The 25,368-nt window shown below is 42.2% G+C and overlaps 1 protein-coding gene across 2 annotated transcripts in view; it reads right to left on the bottom strand.

The window, feature by feature from the left end:
- lrp5 (low density lipoprotein receptor-related protein 5) overlaps positions 1–25,368 on the bottom strand; it is an 85,530-nt gene that overhangs the window by 33,948 nt on the left and 26,214 nt on the right. For both annotated transcript variants that reach the window (XM_064952146.1, XM_064952147.1), the window contains 3 exons: positions 23,327–23,458; positions 16,835–17,231; positions 12,844–13,015 (listed from right to left, as the gene is read on the bottom strand). In XM_064952146.1, coding sequence (XP_064808218.1) covers positions 12,844–13,015; positions 16,835–17,231; positions 23,327–23,458 — 701 coding nt within the window. The remainder of the gene's footprint in view (positions 1–12,843; positions 13,016–16,834; positions 17,232–23,326; positions 23,459–25,368) is intronic.

The following is a 25,368-nucleotide window of genomic DNA, read 5'->3' as shown; positions in this document are numbered from 1 at the left end:
TATTACCAGCCTGTTCAACCTCTCTTTCATATCGTCTGAGATCCCCAAGGATTGGAAAGCTGCCGCAGTCATCCCCCTCTTCAAAGGGGAGACACCCTGGACCCAAACTGTTACAGACCTATATCCATTCTGCCTTGCCTATCTAAGGTCTTCGAAAGCCAAGTCAACAAACAGGTCACTGACCATCTCGAATCCCACCGTACCTTCTCCGCTATGCAATCTGGTTTCCGAGCCGGTCACGGGTGCACCTCAGCCACACTCAAGGTACTAAACTACATCATAACCGCCATCGATAAAAGACAGTACTGTGCAGCCGTCTTCATCAACCTTGCCAAGGCTTTCGACTCTGTCAATCACCATATTCTTATCGGCAGACTCAGTAGCCTCGGTTTTTCGGATGACTGCCTTGCCTGGTTCACCAATTACTTTGCAGACAGAGTTCAGTGTGTCAAATCGGAGGGCATGCTGTCCGGTCCTCTGGCAGTCTCTATGGGGGTGCCACAGGGTTCAATTCTCGGGCCGACTCTTTTCTCTGTATTTATCAATGATGTTGCTCTTGCTGCGGGCGATTCCCTGATCCACCTCTACGCAGACGACACCATTCTATATACTTTCGGCCCGTCATTGGACACTGTGCTATCTAACCTCCAAACGAGCTTCAATGCCATACAACACTCCTTCTGTGACCTCCAACTGCTCTTAAACACTAGTAAAACCAAATGCATGCTTTTCAACCGATCGCTGCCTGCACCCGCATGCCCGACTAGCATCACCACACTGAATGGTTCCGACCTTGAATATGTGGACACCTATAAGTACCTAGGTGTCTGGCTAGACTGCAAACTCTCCTTCCAGACCCATATCAAACATCTCCAATCGAAAATCAAATCAAGAGTCGGCTTTCTATTCCGTAACAAAGCATCCTTCACTCACGCTGCCAAGCTTACCCTAGTAAAACTGACTATCCTACCGATCCTCGACTTCGGCGATGTCATCTACAAAATTGCTTCCGACACTCTTCTCAGCAAACTGGATGCAGTTTATCACAGTGCCATCCGTTTTGTCACTAAAGCACCTTATACTACCCACCACTGCGACTTGTATGCTCTAGTCGGCTGGCCCTCGCTACATATTTGTCGCAAGACCCACTGGCTCCAGGTCGTCTACAAGGCCATGCTAGGTAAAGCTCCGCCTTATCTCAGTTCACTGGTCACGATGGCAACACCCATCCGTAGCGCGTGCTCCAGCAGGTGTATCTCACTGATCATCCCTAAAGCCAACACCTCATTCGGCCGCCTTTCGTTCCAGTACTCTGCTGCCTGTGACTGGAACTCACGCTCTTCTTATTTATGCCAGTTAGGCTCTACACCCCTTGTAAAGTGGATTAATATGCTTAATTTTAAGATGGTATTTGGCCACTATTTAGTTGTGATACAAACCTTATCAAAAGATAAGGGCTAGGCTACATGAGGTGTGCGACTATGATTTGAAAAAGTTGTAAAAAATAAGGCGCCAATGTTTCTTACTTTATGCTGGGCATCATTCACAAGTGATGGTATATAATTCAAAAATGATAGGCTTATATTGTCACCCATGAGACTTTATATTCTTTATTTAATCTTGTCTTTACATATAATAAATACTGTGTGAAATTGGTTTTGATTTAGAATGGACCATTATCATGCACCTGTCTCGAAACATGTCAGCCAGGTAGGTTATACTCCTGTGGTAAAGATAAGCAATATGCCTAATATTAGGAAAGTTGAGATATAAATATAGTAGGCCTAGCCTATAGAACGCTGATGGGATCCTCCTCTTTTTAATAGAGGCCATCACTCTGTTTCATCGCACAATTGCAAAGCCTATAAAAATGTTGCTGCTCTCATGAAGTGTTTGATTGAATTTTCTATTACATTTACATTGATGTCAGAGTGATTAGAGGGACAATTATAGTGCTGTGTACCAGGCAGTTGGCAAGTTTGGTAGGCTACTAACAACCATCAGCAGCATCACAACTTTGAGAAGCCTAATTACCATAACTAAACGGTCACGTGGAATTTGACTGCCTTCATGACTAGTGACTGCTAGTGTGGTGGTAATACGATTACAGCCTTACTAGAGGCTAGCTAACCTATTCCCTGCACTAGTAAAGCAAGCTAGCCAGGTAGCTACCGGTAACTAGTAGCAACTGTAGATAATTGTTTCCAATGTTGTTCCAATGTTGTTTCAATCATAGGAATGTCTGTCACTATGCTAGCTAGCTACCATTCTACTGTTTTTCTTTATCTGAGGAGTAATGGTTAGGTAGCTACTAACTACTGTACTCAATGTAGTTAGCTTACTAAACAACAACTGAAATGACCTAGCTGTAATGTTTACATGTATCTCCACTAGCTGGTTATTAGATGACCAATATAACAGTTGGCCCTAAATCTTTTTTTAGTGAGGAAAGCAACTAAGGAAAGCAACTCTTGCCTGTATGTATCAGTAATGGACAGTAGCTAGAATGTGTAACGCTAACAATACTATTAGAAATAGGCCACTACCAACACAGTATGCCAACTTCTTGCACATTGTTGTGTTGAGCCGGTGCCCTTAGAATAAGGTTGTCACTTGGTCAAATATGAATTAATATTCTTTACAAATACATTGCATATCAATAAACATCATACAATGTATGCATACCATGTAATCCTACTGTATGTTCCTTTTGTATTAGCAAACTTCATCCAGATATTACACTGTTGATGTGTATGGAGTAGTGCTGCAGCTCTCTGCCCCCCTGATTGCTGAATCATTAACCCATATTTTTAACCTGACAATTATATCTGGTACTATCCCCAAGGTTTGGAAGGCAGCCCATGTACTCCTCTTCAAAAAAGTGGTGACCCCTTGTGAACTAAATAATTATCACCCTATGTCTAAACTTTCTTGCCTAGCTAAAATAATAGAATCCTTTATTAATTCTCAGCTAAGATCTTTCTTATCTTTGAAATGTATTCTAAATGTACATCCGTTGGGTTTTAGACCAGGTCATAGCACTCTCTGCTGCATCCCTAATTATAAATGATGTGGTTACCTGCATGGATAAAAGGCAACATTGACCTGTCAAAGGCTTCCGATAATGTTGATCACTCACTGCTAATTCAGAGGCTTTCCTCAATTCGCTTAGACCAGGCTGCATGTAACTGGTTTAAAAATTACTTGACAGATAGAACTCAATGTGTATCTACTTAAAATCAGGTTTCCTGGAAATTACGAAAGGTGTTCCGCAGGGGTCAATTTTGGGTCCACACATTTTGGGTCAACAGTACTTTTCTTTGCTGACGGGCTACCAAGTAGGCCTATTCCTTTTCCCGAGATACAATGGAGTTTGAAATGGTGATTGGCCTAGAGTCCACTGCCTCCTTTTCTTTTAAACGTGCTGCTGAAAGCCTGGTTTTGAATACGGTCCAAGATCATCCCCTTTCATCTTGGGACTCGCACGTCTGAAAGAAGGCTAAATTATTGGCACTCTGATTAGCAGGTTTTTCCTTAAACAGTAAGGGAATTGTGGTCTTTTATTTGTCTCTCTTTGTATTTTTGCCTCTTTTTGAGGAATCTGACTCCCTCTGCAGCCGCGCCACCCCCACCTCCCGGTGAAAGCCTCTGATGTTGCCGCACACCCCCTCTTTCACCCCATCACTGGTGAGATCCTGAGGATAACTCATTTGACTGATGTGCTAGTCCTCTATACAGAAACTCCTGCTTTGTTGTACAATTATGCAGATTCTCCTTCGGTGGAGCATTTAGTCACCCTTCATTGCCGTGTGTGTGCGGCGGGGTTCCATATGGTACATTCGAGGGAAATAACAGGGGGCAGTGATGGAATTTCCTCCTGTAAAATATGAGAGGAATGAAAAATATATCCAGGAACTAGGTGTTAGTTCTCAGAAGTGGTCTGAACCTCAAAGACCTCCTGTGATCTCAACAGCTAGGCCTATACCCATCTCTACGTGCTGGTGAGAAAAGAGTAGAGGCAACTTTGAACCCATGTGTGAAAATAACACTTTTCCTTCTATGGCACTCTGCTGAGCCATGAATCTCATTAAAATAACTAAGATTAAGGCCTCCCAAGTGGCACAGTGGTCTAAGGCACTGCATCGCAGTGCTAGCTGTGCCCCTAGAGATCCTGGTTAGTCCCCCCCCAAAAATAACTACGATTAAATTGACAAAAATAGATTCTAAATTGCCTGTTTTTATGACAAATAAATCATTATGTGAAGTGGTCTAGTTCTATTTTTTTTAAGTGGAGAAAGTGCACGAGCAACAATGAGTAATTGAGTGCATTTGATTACTTGAGTTGTTTTCTGTGCTTCAGTCAAAGTAGTGGCATCCAGGCCTTTTTCACCACCACAATGAAAAGCCTTGCTCTGAAAGGAAGTCTTTATTTGGGCCTGAGAGCTGAGTCTGGCCAGCTGAAGGCCCTGGTGCTGATGGATGCTGGCTGAAACCCCTCTCGTCTGAAAGGATCAATAATGTTTTCTTTAAAGTTCCTCCGAAGCGTCGCTCAGGTGGCCTCGCCACATTGTTGTGTCTTGAGCCGTGAAACTTAATTTGTGGAGGATTTTCCAACAAGGGGCCTCTCTCTAAAACATTGGCCATGCTAATGACAGCTTTAGTCTCAGTGTAAGTGGCCCGTCCAAGCCTCTTCACATTCAGGACGGTGGGTAGGACAGTAGCTGAGTAAGCCATAGAGCACTCAACACGTACATAGCCCTCTGATCGGTCAGTCTCAACTGCTCATCAACAGGTAGACTCACTCTGCTTATGCCTGTCCGACCACTCCCACAGTCAGTAAACTCAAACCGCCAACTTCTAGGAAAAAAGTTCAAAAACTCCCATTCCCCTATGGATTCCTTTGTCCATCATAGTCAATTCTGCGTTTTCGTTCAGTAAGACTTTTGAGGGATTAAGTCTGGCCCAGCATCAGCTGGGATGTTCCCCTCTTCCTACAGGCTATCGAAAGGCTTACTATGGAAATCTGTGGCTTTTATTAAGAGGGAAGGGGGGGTGATGGCATGTGTACCTCATGTTCAGAGGTGTCCAATAAGACATCTTTGTACCAGCTTGTTGTGCTGGCCTTGTTGGCTTGTTTTGTTTGCACTGCTATGTCTTATAGCTCAGTGTAGCCTAGTGGTTAGAGCAGTGGACTAGTAACCGAAAGGTTGCAAGTTCAAATCCCCGAGCTGACAAGGTAAAACAGTTAACCCACTGTTCCTAGGCCGTCATTGAAAATAAGAATTTGTTCTTAACTGACTTGCCTAGTAAAATAAAGGTAAAAATAAAATAAACTTGTCACCGCATCTGGACCGAATAGTTTGGCTTCCGTTGCCCTTTGCTTTAAATTACACAAAAATAAATGACTGGCCTTTCTCCCTGAAAGAGTCTGCTCTCATTTAACAGTGCCTTGATAAATTATACTTTTTTTGTGGAGACTTCAGTCAAAACCCAGATTTCTTTAAAAAGCCCCTTGTCCAAGAAGCCAAGAAGTTAATTGCCTGGTAACAGATTGTTGCTGTTTTTTGCTTTATACAGTGAGGTCTTAAATCATTCATGTGCCAAGCTCTGAGGAAGGATGCAATGTTTGAGGAGAATAAAAGACACTTGACTTTTGTAATGATTCTTCACAAAAAAATACAGTTTTATATCTTTATGTTTGAAGCCTGAAATGTGGCAAAAGGTCGCAAAGTTCAAGGGGGCCGAATACTTTCGCAAGGCACTGTATGTAATTCTAAGCAATTCTTGTCTGCTAAATGAACTAGTGTAGCCCACAGCCATATGGCATAACCAGATCAGGACCTAACACAAGGACAACTCAGAGTATGCTATTCTGTTCTTTTGAAATATGCATTTTCTTCATATCTGTCACATCTTCTCCTGCTCCTCACCTCCGGCGTGCAACATTGCCAGAATACTAATCACTGGTCCTGGGATTCCAGTGGATAGAATAAGCCGGCTCTTCTCGTCCTCGGGGTTGTCCCTCTGGTCGGCGTCGTCCTGCGGCTGGAGCAGCGCATCGGGGGTACTGTCACGTCTTCTCCTGCTCCTCCCCTCTGGCGTACGACGAGGTCCTTGGATTCATCATTATTATATCATTACAGCCAGGAGATGCTAAATGTGTTTGTGAATTAACGGTCAATTCCCGCCTGACTGACAGTTATTTGCTTGACAATCACAGGCTGACGAAATTGTGACAGCCACAGCCCTAGCCTCTAGTTTCGCCGGTAAAACTCCAGTACATGCTAAACTCTATTCATCCTTGATCATTCAATTACGTTGCAGAAGATGGATCCTTTAATAGTATTGTAACTTCACTTCAGAAAATGTATTAAGATAGACAAAGAAAAACAAATGATATTTACAAAATGTACTTAATTGAAAGTGTCTGACTTACTCTAGACTATATACTCAACAAGCAAGCAATGGAAAATGCCGACTGAAACGTGTCTCTTCCAGCATACTCTGAAAGCTTGCTACCTCTGGAGATGGAAATGGTGAATTGTAAGCCATAATTATCTTTAAAAACTAGAGTAAAAGTGGTATTTTATACGAAACATCCCCTGAGAGACACTCTCAGCCACATTGGATGATGTAAATTGGGTCAGAGCCACACATGCCAGTGCATGAAAGCTATGCTATGTGTGAAGATGAAAAACATTTATTGAAGATCTAACCCCTCACACATGAAACATTTATAATGGAAATGTATTTGGACACAAAAGCAATTCACTTTGAAACAGAAAGGAAGAAAGAAATATATTCTCAGACAGGCTCCTTCAACAGCACAGAAAATAGAAAAAGGGGGATGGAAAGAGAGGCTGGGAGGAGGGCTAAAAAGCCTCCAGACCTCTATTTATAACCATTCAGCCAGTGAACTGCCACATTCCAAATGCCAGAAGGCACTTTTAAAAACTTTTCATTCAATGCCTAATGTTGTTTTCATCTAAAAAGAAAAAGGTTAAAAAGAAAACAGTAACAACTAAATTAACACTTCTTTCAGGAAAGAATAGTATTGGACAGCCATTACAAAAACACAAAGGGGAATTAAAAACAAGTGCTGCATTCTGTAAAAAAAACTTTAATGAGAAATTGCTGATGTCTGAGCTGCACGTGGATTCCCCCCATTAGCACTTCAAGCACTACTGTCCCTTTCAGCAGCTAAGTGGATCTGTGGGAGAATGGCCCGGGCCTCCATTAGGTGAAGCTGAAAAACCCTTGTGAAAAGAGCAGAACAAGACACACTTGTCAGCTGCTGGGAGCCTCTGGAAGCAGGGCTGCCACCAAAGTGTGCATCTGGTTCAGGGGTGGGGGCTGCTGAGGAAGACTAAGGGCCAGCCCCGCCACCATTCTATGCTGCCATTGTCAGGTCCAGTGCAGGGGTCACGGTAGAGCACATGGGCGAGGGGCTCCCCTTGTCAGTCAGCACATTGGTTAGGTGTGTTGTGAGAGGAGAGGCAGTGCTGCCCAACCCCCTCCTCTCTGAAGCGCTCCACCACTAGTCCTGCTCAGTTTCTGTTTCTCCCCCATCTGCTCTACACAGACAGAGAGAGTCAAGCAGGGGGGCTCTGGGCTACAGGGTCCAGACTACAGACAAAATAAACAACTCTTCACCAGACAGAAAGTTAAGGAATGTAAGACTTCTGGCAACACTAGTGTGTGATGCTTATAGAAATTTGGCACTTAAATTAAACAGGTTATTACTTCGAATTAAAGTAACTGTCCAGTGAAAATTTCACTTTTAAAAGTTTGCATTCGGTTAACTTATACCCAAATAATGTAGTGGACTCGCCCTATTCTCATATTTCTGACCAAGCATAAAGTGGGAGAAATAAAAGACCGAACTCAAACAGACAGTTTAAAAAAGATGTGTTTTCACATATAGTGCTCTTTAAAGTAACATATACATTTACATTACATTTAAGTCATTTAGCAGACGCTCTTATCCAGATCTCAGTCCTCTTTAAAGTGAACTCTGGGGTAAAAAAAAGAGCTAAATATCATTTAGTAAAAAAAACGATACTGTTAACATGTAAATATTAGAAGAATAATATCAGAAGAATAACTGCAGATTAATTAATGCTGTAATTGAAAATTGTACATCCAATATAGTCTACTGCCCCTTTAAGAGCTAGAATAAATGTTCTACCCTGTGTTGTGATCTCACCAAATACTGTATGTTTGTGTTTTCACACTATTCAAACCCCACAATCGACTAAACAGTATATGAAGCCCTCTTAGCCTATAGATCACACATTGCAAACAAATAATCTGAACTAAAAAACGCCACACATACAGTTGAAGTAAGAAGTTTGCATAAACTTAGGTTGGTGTCATTAAAACTTGTTTTTCAACCACTCCACAAATTTCTTGTTAACAAACTATAGTTTTGGCAAGTCAGTTACGACATCGACTTTGTGCATGACACAAAGTCATTTTTCCAACAATTGTTTACAGACAGATTATTTCACTTATAATTCACTGTATCACAATTCCAGTGGGTCAGACGTTTACATACACTAAGTTGACTGTGACTTTAAACAGCTAGGAAAATTCCAGAAAATTATGTCATGGCTTTAGAAGCTTCTGATAGTCTAATTGACATATTTGAGTCAATTGGAGGTGTACCTGTGGATGCATTTCAAGGCCTACCTTCAAACTCAGTGCCTCTTTGCTTGACATCATGAGAAAAATCAAAAGAAAATCAGCCAAGACCTCAGAAAAAAAATTATAGACCTCCACAAGTTTTGTTCATCCTGGGGAGCAATTTCCAAATGCCTGAAGGTACCACATTCATCTGTACAAACAATAGTACGCAAGTATAAACACCATAGGACCACGCAGCCGTCATACCACTCAGGAAGGAGACGCATTCTGTCTCCTAGAGGTGAACGTACTTTGGTGCGAAAAGTGCAAATCAATCCCAGAACAACAGCAAAGGACCTTGTGAAAATGCTGGAGGAAATTGGTACAAAGGTATCTATAGCCACAGTAAAACGAGTCCTACATCGACATAAACTTAAAGGCTGCTCAGCAAGGAAGAAGCCACTGCTCCAAAACCGCCATAATAAAGCCAGACTACGGTTTCCAACTGCACATGGGGACAAAGATTGTACTTTTTGGAGAAATGTCCTCTGGTCTGATGAAACAAAAATAGAACTGTTTGGCCATGATGACCATCGTTATGTTTGGAGGAAAAAGGGGGAGGCTTGCAAGTCGAAGAACAACATCCCAACCGTGAAGCACGGGGGTGGCAGCATCATGTTGTGGGGGTGCTTTGCTGCAGGAGGGACTGGTGCACTTCACAAAATAGATGGCATCACGAGGTAGGAAAATGATGTGGATATATTCAAGCAACATCTCAAGACATTAGATGTTAGACATTAGTCTTCCAAATGGACAATGACGCCAAGCATACTTCCAAAGTTCTGTCAAAATGGCTTAGAGTGGCCATCACAAAGCCCTGACCTCAATCCCATAGAAAATGTGTGGGTAGAACTGAAAAAGCGTGTGCGAGCAAGGAGGCCTAAAAACCTGACTCAGTTACACCAGCTCTGTCAGGAGGAATGGGCCAAAATTCACCCAACTTATTGTGGGAAGCTTGAGGAAGGCTACCCGAAACGTTTGACCCAAGTTAAACAATTTAAAGGCAATGCTACCAAATACTAATTTCGTGTATGTAGACTTCTGATCCACTGGGAATGTGATGAAAGAAATAAAAGCTGAAAGAAATAATCTCTACTATTATTCTGACATTTCACATTTTTTAAATAAAAGTGGTGATCCTAACTGACCTAAGACAGGGAATTTTTACTAGGATCAAATGTCAGAAATTGTGAAAAACTGAGTTTAAATGTATTTGGCTAAGGTGTATGTAAACTTCTGACTTCAACTGTATTTTGGAATCTCTGTGCATCCTGGACAATCGCTAATCAATAGGCCTATCCAGAAACAGCACGCATTTTTTCCAATGGGAGAAGGTTTATGGCAGGGGAAACGGTGTTGCAGTAGTCTAGTGTGTGGTGCGGGAATAATGACAAGCAAACCCGGGGAGCTTTGTGTTCACATTGCCCTATAAAAGGTGGTCTCAGCTTGGTTCGCTTTGGGGGACTCTTTTGAATTGAGCAAAATTCAGTGAACCACCTTCACGAAAATTGTCTGGAAGGGACAAAGTGTGAAAACACCCTAAAATATTTGTAAAATACCTATTTTTGAGTTTCAATTGACAACACTATAACTGACCCAGAAAAAAAACTATAACTGGTATTTTTCATTTAGTTGACTAAAACCAGACTAAATTATCTCTGTGACTAAAATCTGACTACTAAGTGGACTGGACAATAATTTTTGGAGAGATTGAGAGCTTTTCAGCGATGACTTCAATTGATATGTGCAGCATACATTATACAAATCGCGCAGGCGACTCTTGCTTCCCCATAGCTAACCAGTCACCACCAACCAGCCTTATAGTTTTGCCACACTTGCCTGGTTAAGAAACAAGCTGCTTTACAAAATTAAAAACAGCCCAGCTATGTTTTCTTCCCCCCCTTGAGTATAGAAAAGTAGTCTGTACTTGAATTTGTACCCTCCCACTTTCCCCACTTAATTTCATAGCCAGGTTCCATTGCCACGACACCCTCTTTTCCCCAGAAAAAAACTGCTTGATTCTAGCCAATACGTTCAAAAGATGTGACCCCAATACCGGCACAACGTTTTTCTTTTTCTTCTATCGTGCATTGGTGAGATGCATTTTACCATCATAAATCAAGTCCAAGTTTATTGGTCACGTAAACAGGTTTTGTCACGTTCTGACCTTAGTTCTTTTGTTATGTCTTTGTTTTAGTATGGTCAGGGCGTGTGTTGGGTGGGTTGTCTATGTTAGTTTTTCTATGATTTGCTATTTCTGTGTTTGGCCTAGTATGGTTCTCAATCAGAGGCAGCTGTCAATCGTTGTCCCTGATTGAGAACCATATTTAGGGAGCCTGTTTTCTATTGTGTTTCGTGGGTGATTGTTTTCTGTTGTGTGTCTGCACCAGCCAGTACTGTTTTCGGTCGTTTCTCTTTGGTATTTTTGTTATTTCTGTGTTCATTTTAATAAATATGGACACATACCACGCTGCACCTTGGTCCTCACCTTCTTCCACCAACAACGGCCGTTACAGATTTGCAGATGTTATCACAGGTGTAGCGAAATGCTTGTGTTTGTAGCTGCAACCGTGCAGTAATACCTTGCAATAATACTTTTAAAAAACATACATGTAATCCAGAAATTATATTTTTTATATATGAGGAGTGCCTGGATACAGCCCTTAGCCTTGGTATATAGGCCATATACCACAAACCCCTGAGGTGCCTGATTGCTATTATAAACTGATTACCATCGTGGTATTGTTTTGCTATTGCTATGGCATCGAGTATCATTATACTAAACCTGGTACCGAAGTCAATATTCTGGTATCGTGACATGTGGACAAGTCTATGGCCTCTTAGTGAGCTCAATATCTCAGCGGGAGCTCCCTAATCCCTGCTCATTCATCTCAGCCTGCACGTCTGACCCCCTTAATGAAAATCAACAGCTTCAGAGCATTTTAGCTAGGTAGTTCAAAATGATGTACAGTTCAACCAAGAGTTTGAGTGAATCTGTAAATGGAATGTCTTCTCCCTAGCCACCCCTTTCCCCTGCTGCCCTTCCAACTCTGGAGCTAGGGGCAGTTCATGCTTTCAGATACTGTGAACAATGCCCCTGCAGGGTGCTAGGAGACTGAAGCGAGCTAGGAAAACTATTCCCTGGGTTAACTTCCAAAGACTGATGGGGTCAGTCAAACATACTGCTCCTAAACAAGCAGAAACTAAAGGGAGTTCAATAGCCACTGGTAAAAGCATAGTTATGATGAGGGGAATATTCAACCAACAGGACACACACACACACACACAAACACACACACACACACACACACACACACACACACACACACACACACACACACACACACACACACACACACACACACACAGAAGGAAAAGGAAAACAAACTTATTTCCATCAAGTCCTGTGTTCAACCTCATCTGGGAGGAGGCTCCGGCTCATCCTGTATTTACATATTATATGGAGCGTGTGACTGGAGAAAATTGGCCACCATGGTATTCAACACCCAGGGAGCTGTGCATGCAGGTAGACGATAAATCATACAATACAGTCAGAAACCTTGAAGACACACACAGCTATTCCTCTAAAGATATGATCACCCACCGCGCTCTCACATAGGAGGGGCCTAGATCAGTTTCTATCCTCTTCAAATAATTCTGTCCTTCACATGGCCCCCCAAAAATAACAATATTGGGCAATATCAGTGTTTCAAAAAAGTAGGCTTTAAACAGAGGCAGTCAGGAAAGGTGTACAGTATAAAGTCCTAGCCGTAAGAATACAAAAAACGATAAAACTGCAGTGCATGTCTGACAGGAAATCTAGTGTTGCCTCTCCCGGTATTACATAAGAGCTCTCTCTCTGACATTCCTCTGTCGCTCACATGGGATCAATGGTCAGATAAATATCAGGCCACGACTGCCTCACCTCATCTAAGAATGTGCTCCTGAAGCACTTCTCAACCTCCACAGGCAACACAAACACACCAGACAACCTCAAATGAGGAGAATGAATGAGAGAACAACAAGTCCTAGGGAGATCTAAACTCAACTGCTTCCACAATCAACAGCATCAAACCATGATAACTACAGCATCAAACCATACACAACTATTTGATGCATAAGAAACACTTTTTTTTCTTTTCTTTTTTCTTTACTTACTTCAATTTTGTCCGTCTTGGCATCGCCCCAGTATAGTTTTCCTGCTTCATAGTCGATGGCTAAACCGTTGGGCCAACCCAGCGAGGTATTGAGCAGCACGAGACGGTCCATTCCATCCAGGTTAGCACGCTCTATTTTAGGCTTCTCTCCCCAGTCTGTCCAGTACATGTAACTGTGGAGAGAGTCCAGCACAGAATTAAAACCAAACAAAAATGCTTTAACTTCTTCGATATAGGGGGCGCTCTTTTCATTTTTGGATAAAAAAACGTTCCCGTTTTAAACAAGATATTTTGTCACGAAAAGATGCTCGACTATGCATATAATTGACAGCTTTGGAAAGAAAACACTCTGACGTTTCCAAAACTGCAAAGATATTGTCTGTGAGTGCCCCAGAACTAATGCTAAAGGCGAAACCAAGATGAAATTTCATACAGGAAATGCCCCAGATTTTGAATGCGCTGTGTTCCAATGTCTCCTTATATGGCTGTGAATGCGCCAGGAATGAGCCTACACTTTCTGTCGTTTCCCCAAGGTGTCTGCAGCATTGTGACGTATTTGTAGGCATATCATTGGAAGATTGACCATAAGAGACTACATTTACCAGGTGTCCGCTTGGTGTCCTCCGTCGAAATTATTGCGCAATCTCCAGCTGCGTCCACTTTTCCATTAGGTTCAGAGGAGAAAGGCAACTGCCACGAATGATTTATCATCAAATAGATATGTGAAAAACACCTTGAGGATTGATTCTAAACAACAAGTTAATTTGGAAAAAAGTTGTAATGACCGAGTTTTCGTTTATTTTTTTTCTTAGCCAAACGTGATGAACAAAACGGAGCGATTTCTCCTACACAAATAATATTTTTGGAAAAACTGAACATTTGCTATCTAACTGAGAGTCTCCTCATTGAAAACATCCGAAGTTCTTCAAAGGTAAATTATTTTATTTGAATGCTTTTCTTGTTTTTGTGAAAATGTTGCCTGCTGAATGCTAGGCTTAATGCTATGCTAGCTATCAATACTCTTACACAAATGCTTGTGTAGCTATGGTTGAAAAGCATATTTTGAAAATCTGAGATGACAGTGTTGTTAACAAAAGGCTAAGCTTGTGAGCCAATATATTTATTTCATTTCATTTGCGGTTTTCATGAATAGTTAACGTTGCGTTATGCTAATGAGCTTGAGGCTATGATTACACTCCCGGGTACGGGATTGCTCGACGCTAGAGGTTAACCTCTTGAAACTCTGGGGGCGCAATTTCATTTTTGGATGAAAAACATTCCCGTTTTAAACAAGATATTTTGTCACAAAAAGATGCTCGACTATACATATAATTGATAGCTTTGGAAAGAAAACACTCTGAATTTTCCAGAACTGCAAAGATATTGTCTGTGGGTGCCCTAGAACGGGAGCTACAGGCAAAACCAAGATGAAACGGCATCCAGGAAATCAGCAGGATTTTTGAGGCTCCGTTTTCCATTGTCTCCTTATATGGCTGTGAATGCGAGAGGAATGAGCCTGCCCTTTCTGTCGTTTCCCCAAGGTGTCTGCAGCATTGTGACGTATTTGTAGGCATATCATTGGAAGATTGACCATAAGAGACTACATTTACCAGGTGTCCGCCCGGTGTCCTCCATCGAAATTGGTGCGTCTTTTTCAGCTGCTGGTATTTTTCCATGCGATTCTGAGGGGAAAGCAGGCTTCCACGAACTGCATATCAATGAAGAGATATGTGAAAAAACACCTTGAGGACTGATTCTAAACAACGTTTGCCATGTTTCGGTCGATATTATGGAGTTAATTCGGAAAAAGTTTGACGTTTTGGTGACTGAATTTTCGGTTCGTTTCGGTAGCCAAATGTGATGTACAAAACGGAGCGATTTCTCCTACACAAAGATTCTTTCAGGAAAAACTGAACATTTGCTATGTAACTGAGAGTCTCCTCATTGAAAACATCCGAAGCTCTTCAAAGGTAAATTATTTTATTTATTTGGTTATTTGGTTTTTGTGAAAATGTTGCGTGCTAAATGCTACTCAAAATACTAAGCTAGCTTGCAATACTCTTACACAAATTAGTGATTTGCTATGGTTCAAAAGCATATTTTGAAAATCTGAGATGACAGTGTTGTTAAGAAAAGGCTAAGCTTGAGAGCAGGCGCATTATTTTCATTTTATTTGCGATTTTCAGAAATGCTAATTATGCTAGTTATGCTAATGAGCCTGAGGCTTTATTCACGATCCCGGATCCGGGACGGGGAGTATCTTAAGTGAGAATGGAACAAAAAAAAACAAGTTTGGGTTAGTACATACGGAAAAGCCATTTGAATATAAATGGATCTAAAATGGATTAACTATTTTTTTTCTTCTTCTCAGCAACCTACACACAATACCCCATAATAACAAAGTGAAGACATGTTTTTAGACATGTTTGAAAAAGCAGAAATACTATATTTACATAAGTATTTAGAACCTTTGATATGAGACTCGAAATTGAGCTCAGGTGCATCCAGTTTCCATTGATCATCCTTGAGATGTTTCTACAACTTGATTGGAGTCCACCTGTGGTAAATTCATTTGATAGGACATGATTTGGAAAGGCACACACCTGTCTATATAAGGTCCCACAGTTGACAGTGCATATCAGAGCAAAAATCAAGCCATGAGGTCGAAGGAATTGTCCGTAGAGCTCCGAGACAGGATTGTGTCGAGGCACAGATCTGGGCAAGGGTACCAAAAACATTCTACAGCATTGAAAGTACCCAAGAACACAGTGGCCTCTATCATTCTTAAATGGAAGAAGTTTGGAACCATCAAGTCTCTTCCTGGAGCTGGCCACCACTGAGCAGTTTGGGGAGAAGGTCCTTGGTCAGGGAGATGACCAAGAACCCGATGGTCACTCAAACAGAGCTCCAGAGTTCCTCTGTGGAGATGGGAGAACCTTCCAGAAGGACAACCATCTTTGCAGCACCAAATCAGGCCTTTATGGTAGAGTGGCCAGACAGAAGCCATTCCTCAGTAAAAGGCACGACACCCCCGCTTGGAGTTTGCCAAAAATAATCTTAGACCATGAGAAATTAGATTCTCTGGTCTGATTAAACCAATATTGAACACTTTGGTCTGAATGCCAAGCATCACGCCTGGAGGAAACCTGGCACCATCCCTATGTTGAAGCATGGTGTTTGCAGCATCAAGCTGCGGGGATGTTTTTCAGTGGCAGGGAATGAGAGATTAGTCAGGATCGAGGCAAAGATGAACAGTGCTAAGTACAGAGAGATCATTGATGAAAACCTGCTCCAGAGCACTCAGGACCTCAGACTGGTTAGAAGGTTCACCTTCCAACAGGACAACAAACATAAGCACACAGCCAAACCAACACAGCAGTGGCTTTGGGACAAGACTCTGAATGTCCTTGAATGGGACGGCCAGAGCCCGGAGTTGAACCCGATCGAACATCTCTGGAGAGACTTGAAAATAGCTGTGTAGCAACACTCCCCATCCAGGATCTGCACAGAAGAATGGAAGAAACTCCCCAAATACAGGTGTGCCAAGCTTGTAGCGTCATACCCAAGAAGACTCGAGGCTGTAACCCCTGCCAAAGGTGATTCAACAAAGTACAGAGTAAAGGGTTTGATTACTCAATTACATTTTTATTAAATAATAAATTAGTTTGACACTGTTTGTAAGCTTTTAAATTATATCAAACTCAACCATTAATCTTTTCCAGTAAAGCAGACATGGTTGTCTCATGGTATGGTGGGTCAACTTTAGGCACCTTTATCTCCTGAATGTTTTGGCATTCAGGTCTAAAGTCACTTTTCTGATCACTTCTTCAATGGGCACATATGTATGGAAGGTTTTGTTGAAATCAAAAGGAATGCTGTAAAAAAGTTACTGAGTTCAAATACATTCATTCAAATGTTTTGCTGAAATTAGTTAAATTGATTACCGTGATGAAGTAAGAAAAAAGCCACAAATCTACAGTGGACACACGTACCCATTGACAGGGTCCAGCACAATGGCCCTTGGTTCATCCAGGTTCTCTGAGATCAGAATGCGGCGCGAGGTTCCGTTCAGCCTTGTAACCTCAATACGGTCAGTACCCGTATCCGTCCAGTAAAGGTTCCGGGCCACCCAATCCACCGCAATGCCATCTGGGTGGTTGATCTCCGTGGTGACCAGGGTCTGGGCCTCGGTGCCGTCAATGCGGGAGCGGCGGATGGCTTTAACCTCGTCGTCTGTCCAGTACACATATCCATCCACAGGGTCATAGTCGATGGCGATGGCATGGCGGATGTCGTCCACTTGCAGAACGATGTCAGTGAAATCTGGGAGGTCCAGAGAAATCCTCCTCAGGTCAGTCCGCCTGGCCAGCAGTAGAACCTGCTCCGCACCTAGGATAGAGAAGTGTATATAATTGGGAATGAGTGGGGAGAGAGCATAACATTCAACTAGCATGTGAAATAACAGCTTATTGGGGAATTATCTGAGGTTCTACATAGCCTTACCTGACAAGCATAAATTAATATGTTTTAGTAAAGAACATTTCAGGGGGCAATTTATAGTGTAACTTTAAAATATTGATTTTATATGTATAGCTTATGAAAATTAAAAACGTTATCACTTCTTCATTAAAAAAAGTGAGAATAGGCTTAAGACAAGAGTTTGAAACAAAGCCAAAAGACCAGATCTAAATATCCATTTCAAATGTCTTTAAGTTTAGCCTTTATCTAAAAGTGTATAAAGATGTTTTCCTTAGGGGAATCGTAGAATGGCTGAAATAGCAGCTGCATTTGGTCACTGGGGCCACACTCTGCAGAGGCAATTAGGTCCAATTTTTCCTTGCCTAATCTCCTGTTTTAGCCATTTACGCTCCAGTACCCTTAAAACCAGCTGCAGACTACTGACACCCAATCAGAAGGGTCATCCATCAGGGGTGACACCAATCAGTAATGACAGTGAAAAAATAGCCCTTTGTTTTCTATCAAGAAGAGAACAACGCCACGTCTTTGATTTAAATTCGCTCCTCGGTCTGCTTCACATTTGACAAAGTAACCAGATGTCCCCTAAATCCACAACAAATGCCCTCCATTTAGCCACCCAAGTTAAACAAATGAGGAGCGTGTATGCGTGCTTTAAAAAAATATATATACACAGCCCCCCCACACACACACACACACACACACACACACACACACTCACTGCTTTCCTCCTAATCAGAGCTGATACAATGTGGTATTGTCTTACATTCTGTTTAGCTGTCAACACTGCTGGAGGTCTGTTTAATCCTGTAGTCACTGAATACATATATGTTCTATCAGGCTGGGATAACTAACCCTCCGCTACCCTAACACACACACACACACACACACACACACACACACACACACACACACACGCACGCACGCACGCGCACACACACACAGGCCCTCTCTATGTTTTACTTGTGCCTCTGGAATGAAGGCTAAAAGAATAAGACTCATTGTTTCCTGGCCTGGGAATACACCGCCTCAATTTGAAAGAGTTATAAATTCAAATAGAGGCTCCGCTGCATCCCTGGCCTGGGAGAGGAGAGTCCTTTTGGGGTAATGAATGGGCTGTCGTTAACAGGACTGGTGCACATAGACAATAGTGTTTTCTGTCCCCTGCAGAGAGGGATGGGAACCAGGACTATGACAGCCTGAACCTGGGTTTCAGAATTAGGACTACCTTGGCTTGACGTTTAACTGGTACATCCCAACAAATAAAATGACATTGTCACATGCGCCGTAAACAACAGCTGTAGACAAACAGTGAAATGCTTACTTACGTGTCCTTAAAAAAAATGCAGAGTTAAAGATAAACTAAAAAAACAGGGCAGTATCGTCACGACTTTGGCCGAAAGTCGATGCCTCTCCTTGTTCGGGCGGTGTTCGATGTCGCCGGCCTTCTAGCCATCGCCGATCCATTTTTCATTTTCCAATTGTTTTATCTCATTGTGCCATGTGCTTTTGGTTCGCCTGAATAAAAGGCTCCGTGTGCTACCAAATACCTGCTCTCCTGCGCCTGACTTCCTTGTAGCCACTTACGCACACCTGACAAGTAAACCCGGGTAAAACACCCTCCAATCAGGGCTGTCACTCCACAAACAAGGGTTGACCAAGAAAACCGCAACAACTCAGTTTTTTTTCTATCACCTTTATACACACGAGGAGGGTTGTGGGTGGGGCCTCTCCTTAAGGCATCTGCGTGCTTCGGTTTAGCTGGTTCGGTTCGATCCGAACTAGTGTGCTCGCATACACCCATTGCTTGAAAAACGAGAAATAAGCGGAAAAATTAGCGTTTGTCCTTCTTGAGACGCCATAGCCAGTATACACTTCCTCAAAATTGTCAGAACTTCTCTTTTGCCGAGCACATCTTAGTCATGCAATTTTACATCTAACTAAGATGTTTGGTACAGTATTTCTCAAGTGAAAAATGTACATTAAAACAAGTCATCTCACGACCACAGACTGAGGCTGGCACAAAGACAGCATTGAATGAGCTGTATTTCACCATAAGCAAGCAAGAAAATGCTCACCCAGGGGCGGCGATCCTAGTAGCCGTGGACATTAATGCAGAGAAACTTAAATCCGTTTTACCAAATTTCTATCAGCATGTTAAATGTGCAACCAGAGGGGAAGAAAACGACGGACCACCTTCACTCCACACAGAGACGCACACAAAGCTCTCCCTCCCATTTGGCAAATCTGTCCATAATTCTATCTTCCTGATTCCTGCTGACAAGAAAAAAATTAAAGCAGGAAGCACCAGTGACTAGATCGATAAAAAGTGGTCTGATGAAGCAGATGCTACGCTACAGGACTGTTTTGCTAACACAGACTGGAATATGATCCAGGATTCCTCCGATGGCATTGACGAGTACACCACATCAGTCATTGGCTTCATCAATAAGGGCATCGATGAAGTTGTCCCCACAGTGACCGTACGTACAGTTGAAGTCGGAAGTTTACATACACTTAGGTTGGAGTCATTAAAACTAATTTTTCAACCACTCCACACATTTCTTGTTAACAAACTATAGTTTTGGCAAGTCAGTTAGGACATCAACTTTGTGCTTGACATAAGTAATTTTTCCAACAATTGTTTACAGACAGATTATTTCACTTATTTACTGTATCACAATTCCAGTGGGTCAGAAGTTCACATATACTAAGTTGATTGTGCCTTTAAACAGCTAGGAAAATTCCAGAAAATGATGTCATAGCTTTAGAAGCTTCTGATAGGCTACCTGACATAATTTGAGTCAATTGGAGGTGTACCTGTGGATGTATTTCAAGGCCTACCTTCAAACAGTCCCTCTTTGCTTGACATCATGGAAAAATCCAAAGAAATCAGCCAAGACCTCCACAAGTCTGGTTCATCCTTGGGAACAATTTGCAAACGCCAGAAGGTACCACATTCATCTGTACATACAATAGTACGCAAGTATAAACACCATGGGACCACGCAGCTGTCATACCACTCAGGAGGAAGACGTACTCTGTCTCCTAGAGATGAACGTACTTTGGTGCGAAAAGTGCAAATCAATCCCAGAACAACAGCAAAGGACCTTGTGAAGATGCTGGAGGAAATTGGTACAAAAGTATCTATATCCACAGTAAAACAAGGCCCAGATCGACATAACCTGAAAGGCCGCTCAGCAAGGAAGAAGCCACTGCTCCAAAACCGTCATAAAAAAGCCAGACTACGGTTTGCAACTGCACATGGGGACAAAGATTGTACTTTTTGGAGAAATGTCCTCTGGTCTGATGAAACAAATAAAGAACTGTTTGGCCATAATGACCATCTTTATGTTTGGAGGAAAAAGGGGGAGGCTTGCAAGCCGAAGAACACCATCCAAAACGTGAAGCACGGGGGTGGCAGAGTCATGTTAGTCATGTTGTGGGGGTGCTTTGCTGCAGGAGGGACTGTTGCACTTCACAAAATAGATGGCATCATGAAGCAGGAAATATTGAAGCAACATCTCAAGTAGAGGTTGACCGACTATGATTTTTCAACGCCGATACCGATTATTGGAGGACCAAAAAAAGCAGATACCGATTAATCAGAAGATTTTATTTATTTATTTGTAATAATGACGATTACAACAATACTGAATGAACACTTATTTTAACTTAATATAATACATCAGTAATTTAGCCTCAAATAAATAATTTAGCATGTTCAATTTGGTTTATATAATGCAAAAACAAAGTGTTGGAAAAGAAAGTAAAAGTGCAATATGTGCCATGTAAGAAAGCTAACGTTTAAGTTCCTTGCTCAGAACATGAGAACATATGAAAGCTGGCGGTTCCTTTTAACATGAGTCTTTAATGTTCCCAGTTAACAAGTTTTAGGTTGTAGGAATTATAGGACTATTTCTCTCTATACCATTTGTATTTCATTAACCTTTGACTATTGGATGTTCTTATAGGCAATTTAGTATTGCCAGTGTAACAGTATAGCTTCCATCCCTCTCCTCGCTCCTACCTAGGCTCGAACCAGGAACACAACGACAACAGCCACCCTCGAAGCAGCGTTACCCATGCAGAGCAAGGGAACCAACCACTCCAAGTCTCAGAGCGAGTGATGTTTGAAACGCTATTAGCGCTCACCCCGCTAACTAGCTAGTCATTTTACATTGGTTACACCAGCCTAATCTCCAGAGTTGATAGGCTTGAAGTCATAAACAGCTGCTGGCAAACGCACGAACGTGCTGTTTGAATGAATGCTTACAAGCCTGCTGCCTACCATTGCTCAGTCAGACTGCTCTATCAAATCATAGACTTAGTCATAATATGATAACACACAGAAATACGATCCTTAGGTCATTATTAATATGACCGCATCCGGAAACTATCATGTCGAAAACAAGACGTTTATTTTTTCAGTGAAATACGGCCATGGAAACCCATTTCATGAAGCTCCCGACGAACAGTTATTGTGCTGACGTTGCTTCCAGAGGCAGTTCGTAACTTGGTAGTGAGTGTGGCAACCGAGGACAGACACTACGCGCTTCAGCACTCGGCGGTCCCATTCTGTGAGCTTTTGTGGCCTACAACTTCACGGCTGAGCCATTCCTGCTCCTAGAAGTTTCCACTTCACAATAACAGCACTTACAGTTTACCGGGGCAGATCGAGCAGGGCAGAAATTTGACCAACTGACTTGTTGAAAAGCTGGCATCCTATAACGGTGCCACGTTGAAAGACACTGAGCTTTTCAGTGAGGCCAGTCTACTGCCAATGGAGATTGCATGGCTGTGCACGATTTTATACACCGTCAGCAACGGGTTGGCTGATATAGCAGAATCCATACATTTTGAAGGGGTGTCCACATACTTTTGTATATATAGTGTATGAACAAACTGTTTCAGATGGGAAACATGTGGATGCCTTAAGTCATGGGCAGGAGGGGTTAAGAGATCAGACCCTCCAGAGAGAGAGCAAGACCATAGCAGAGGGAATGTTAAACACACCCTGGGGCAAGTCAAATAAACAGGTTTCATGAGCCCGGGCCGTAACCACTACACACACAAACGGAGCAGTGACCTGATTAGGCCTGGCTACCTATGTATTGTCTCTCTGCCCAGAAGCAAGGCAATGAGATTGGAGTAGCAGAGCAAGGAGAATGACAGCAGCAGAAACATAACAATGCAAAAAAAGAGGAGGTCCAACCTTCCTGAATCTCAGTCTGTCTCATATGTGGTCTTTGGTAAACTCTGGAAAGTAGGGAATGTGCAGAGAGGAAGGGTGGAGTGCTATGCTTCTAGCCTAAATGTAGCTGTCTGTATGTGAGAGAAATAGAAATGAAGAGCAAACGGCAGGGTAAATTGTGCATTCAGAAGCTTGCCATCTGTCAGAGATTAGGTCTCTGTCATGGCTCTCAGGTTAGGCATGCTAATGTTTTGACGAGGAACAGGATGCCAATGCACCCAAGACAAATATCTCAATTGAACGACTGTATACATTTTTTTTCTCCACAAAATGTTATGCTTAATTACATAGTTATGAAATTAAAAGTCGAGCTTTGTCTTATTTCCTAATCTAGTTAAAGAAAATGGGACAAAATGACATTTGACATGATAACATGAAATTATTAAGAGCAGCTCTGCAGTTCAATAGGCCTAATGCAAGACGGTCCAAAACTAAAATCACCTCAGGAATGTCAATAATGTCCCATACACCAGATGGGAATGTCTGTGAAACCACAACACATGTACAGTAGCATAAGCAAAGGGAGTTATCACTGAGGGGGCACTGTATGGACCGAGTCTCAAATGGCACCTTATTTCCTATATAATGCACTACTTTTGACAATTCAGGGCCCATAGAACTCTGTTCGAAAGTAGTGCAGTGTATAGGGAATAGGGTGCCATTTGGGACGCATAGTGCCCCCTATAAAAGACTGAGTAGCTAGTAACCCACACCAGATGATGGTCTAGATGGTTACAGACAGCTTGTCTCTTACCTGGGCGACAGGTCTTCCCATCCTCCTTGAGCTTGACTCCAGTGGGGCATGCACAGCTGTAAAAGGGTTGCATGGGCGACAGCAGGCACAGGTGGGAGCAGCCTCCATTGCTGTCGCTGCATGGGGTATGGACTGTGGGTGCAATGAGCAATGTCAGAAGAGATAACACAGATGGGGTCCTTTCAGTTTCACTGACTAAAACTGAAATCCACACTGCAAACACCCATCAGTCCCTCCAGAATTTTGTTTGGATTTTTTGTGATATTTGTGGGAAAAGTTAAGGACTTTGCTGCATCAATTTTTACATTTTTAAATTATTTTGTCCAAATTCTCACGAAAATCCACTGACTAGGGAAAGTTGATGTGTTGCCTGACTAAAACATATGCGATTGGTTAAAATTGCAAGCCCTCTTTTTGTACTGCGGTGATGGGTCAGTTTTAGGCGATTATTGTGATGATTTGAATGTTTTATGCGGAAACATTGCAGTGATTGGTCAAATTTGCAAGCCCACGCATAATATGCAGGAAATTGATGATTCAACAAAAACAATTCTATCACAGAATTGCATAATCCTGGAGGGTCTGATCTAGTCATATGCATTGGTGTATATTCAGAGAACCATTTTCACAACATAACAATTGATGGAGAACTTGGAAAGACTAAAAATAAAACCAAAGAAAAACATTTTCAAACAAGACCAACATTGATATTTCCCTCCACAATAAAATCACTGCTTGGACAATAGCTGTGCCATAAAGTTTGATATCATGTGGTGAGATTTTCCTTGTCTACTCTCAGCATGGCACTACAGAGCTACAGAGCCCAGTGGCTGGCACAGCAGAGCAGCAAACAACAACCCTCTCCCCTTCACACAGCACTACAGGCTGATTACAACAAGGCTACATTCAAACTACTCAAACTCCTCTTACACGCAGTCTACAAAAAGCCAATACATTTTTGGATTTGATTTATGGAGGCTTGATATACAGGTAAGGTGATGATTTATTGGCCAATGTTTATAAAAAAAAATTAAATTTTATTTAACTAGGCAAGTCAGTTAAGAAAAAAAATTCTTAATCACAATGACGACCTACCAGGGAATAGCAGGTTAACTGCCTTGTTCAGGGGCAGAATTACAGATTTTTATCATGTCAGCTCCGGGATTCAATCCAGCAACCTTTTGGTTACTGGCCCAACGCTCTAACCACTAGGCTACCTCCTCAATTTCCATGTCATTTACTCAAAAAATCGAACCCTTCTTTCTCTACATCCCCTGCCCTCCCCACACTCCTGGAGAGAAGCAAACCACCATAATGGTGGAGTTCTTTATCATTCATTCCCCAAACAAACACACACAATAACTGGCGCACCAATGTTTACACACTGCCAAAGTAATCCGTTTGTCACTTCCAGTCTCAACACACACCCACGCACGCATACACACATGCCACGGAGATGGGAATCATAGCGTGCTGGAACATCTCTGTTTCTGCACAGCACAGACATTTATTTGTCCAGCCAGGAATGTCAGACATTTGAAAATGTTCATTTCTTGACAGATTAATTGTACACCATGACCCCATTTTACTGTGTATGGACACTAACTGTCCATCAGGTCAGTCTAAAAAATATCCTTACAAAACAAAGGCAATCTGTTATGTTGTGCATAAGAAAACTAAGAGTACTGGGGGGACATTAATGTGTACTTAACATTAACATATTGTACAGATTGGACTGAAAAGGCACTACATACTGTCTGGTTGTCTGATTGATTTTATTGTTGTGTCATGCATCTTTACAATGCCCAGCCCACATGCGCTTATTAAACATGATTTGCTTTATCCAAACAAGATGATCATACATGAACACACACATTTATGTAGGCTGTCTAATAGGACACATCATTAGTTATTGTCTGGCTGGCTGTCTATCTGGACCCAGCACTAGTTACTGTCTGGCTGGCTGTCTATCTGGACCCAGCATTAGTTACTGTCTGGCTGGCTGTCTATCTGGACCCAGCACTAGTTACTGTCTGGCTGGC

This window comes from Oncorhynchus masou, chromosome 31 (assembly GCF_036934945.1).
Source record: "Oncorhynchus masou masou isolate Uvic2021 chromosome 31, UVic_Omas_1.1, whole genome shotgun sequence".
NCBI lineage: Eukaryota > Metazoa > Chordata > Actinopteri > Salmoniformes > Salmonidae > Oncorhynchus > Oncorhynchus masou.
The sequence above is the reverse complement of the archived record's forward strand: the minus strand, read 5'-3'. Positions and strand labels throughout refer to the sequence as shown.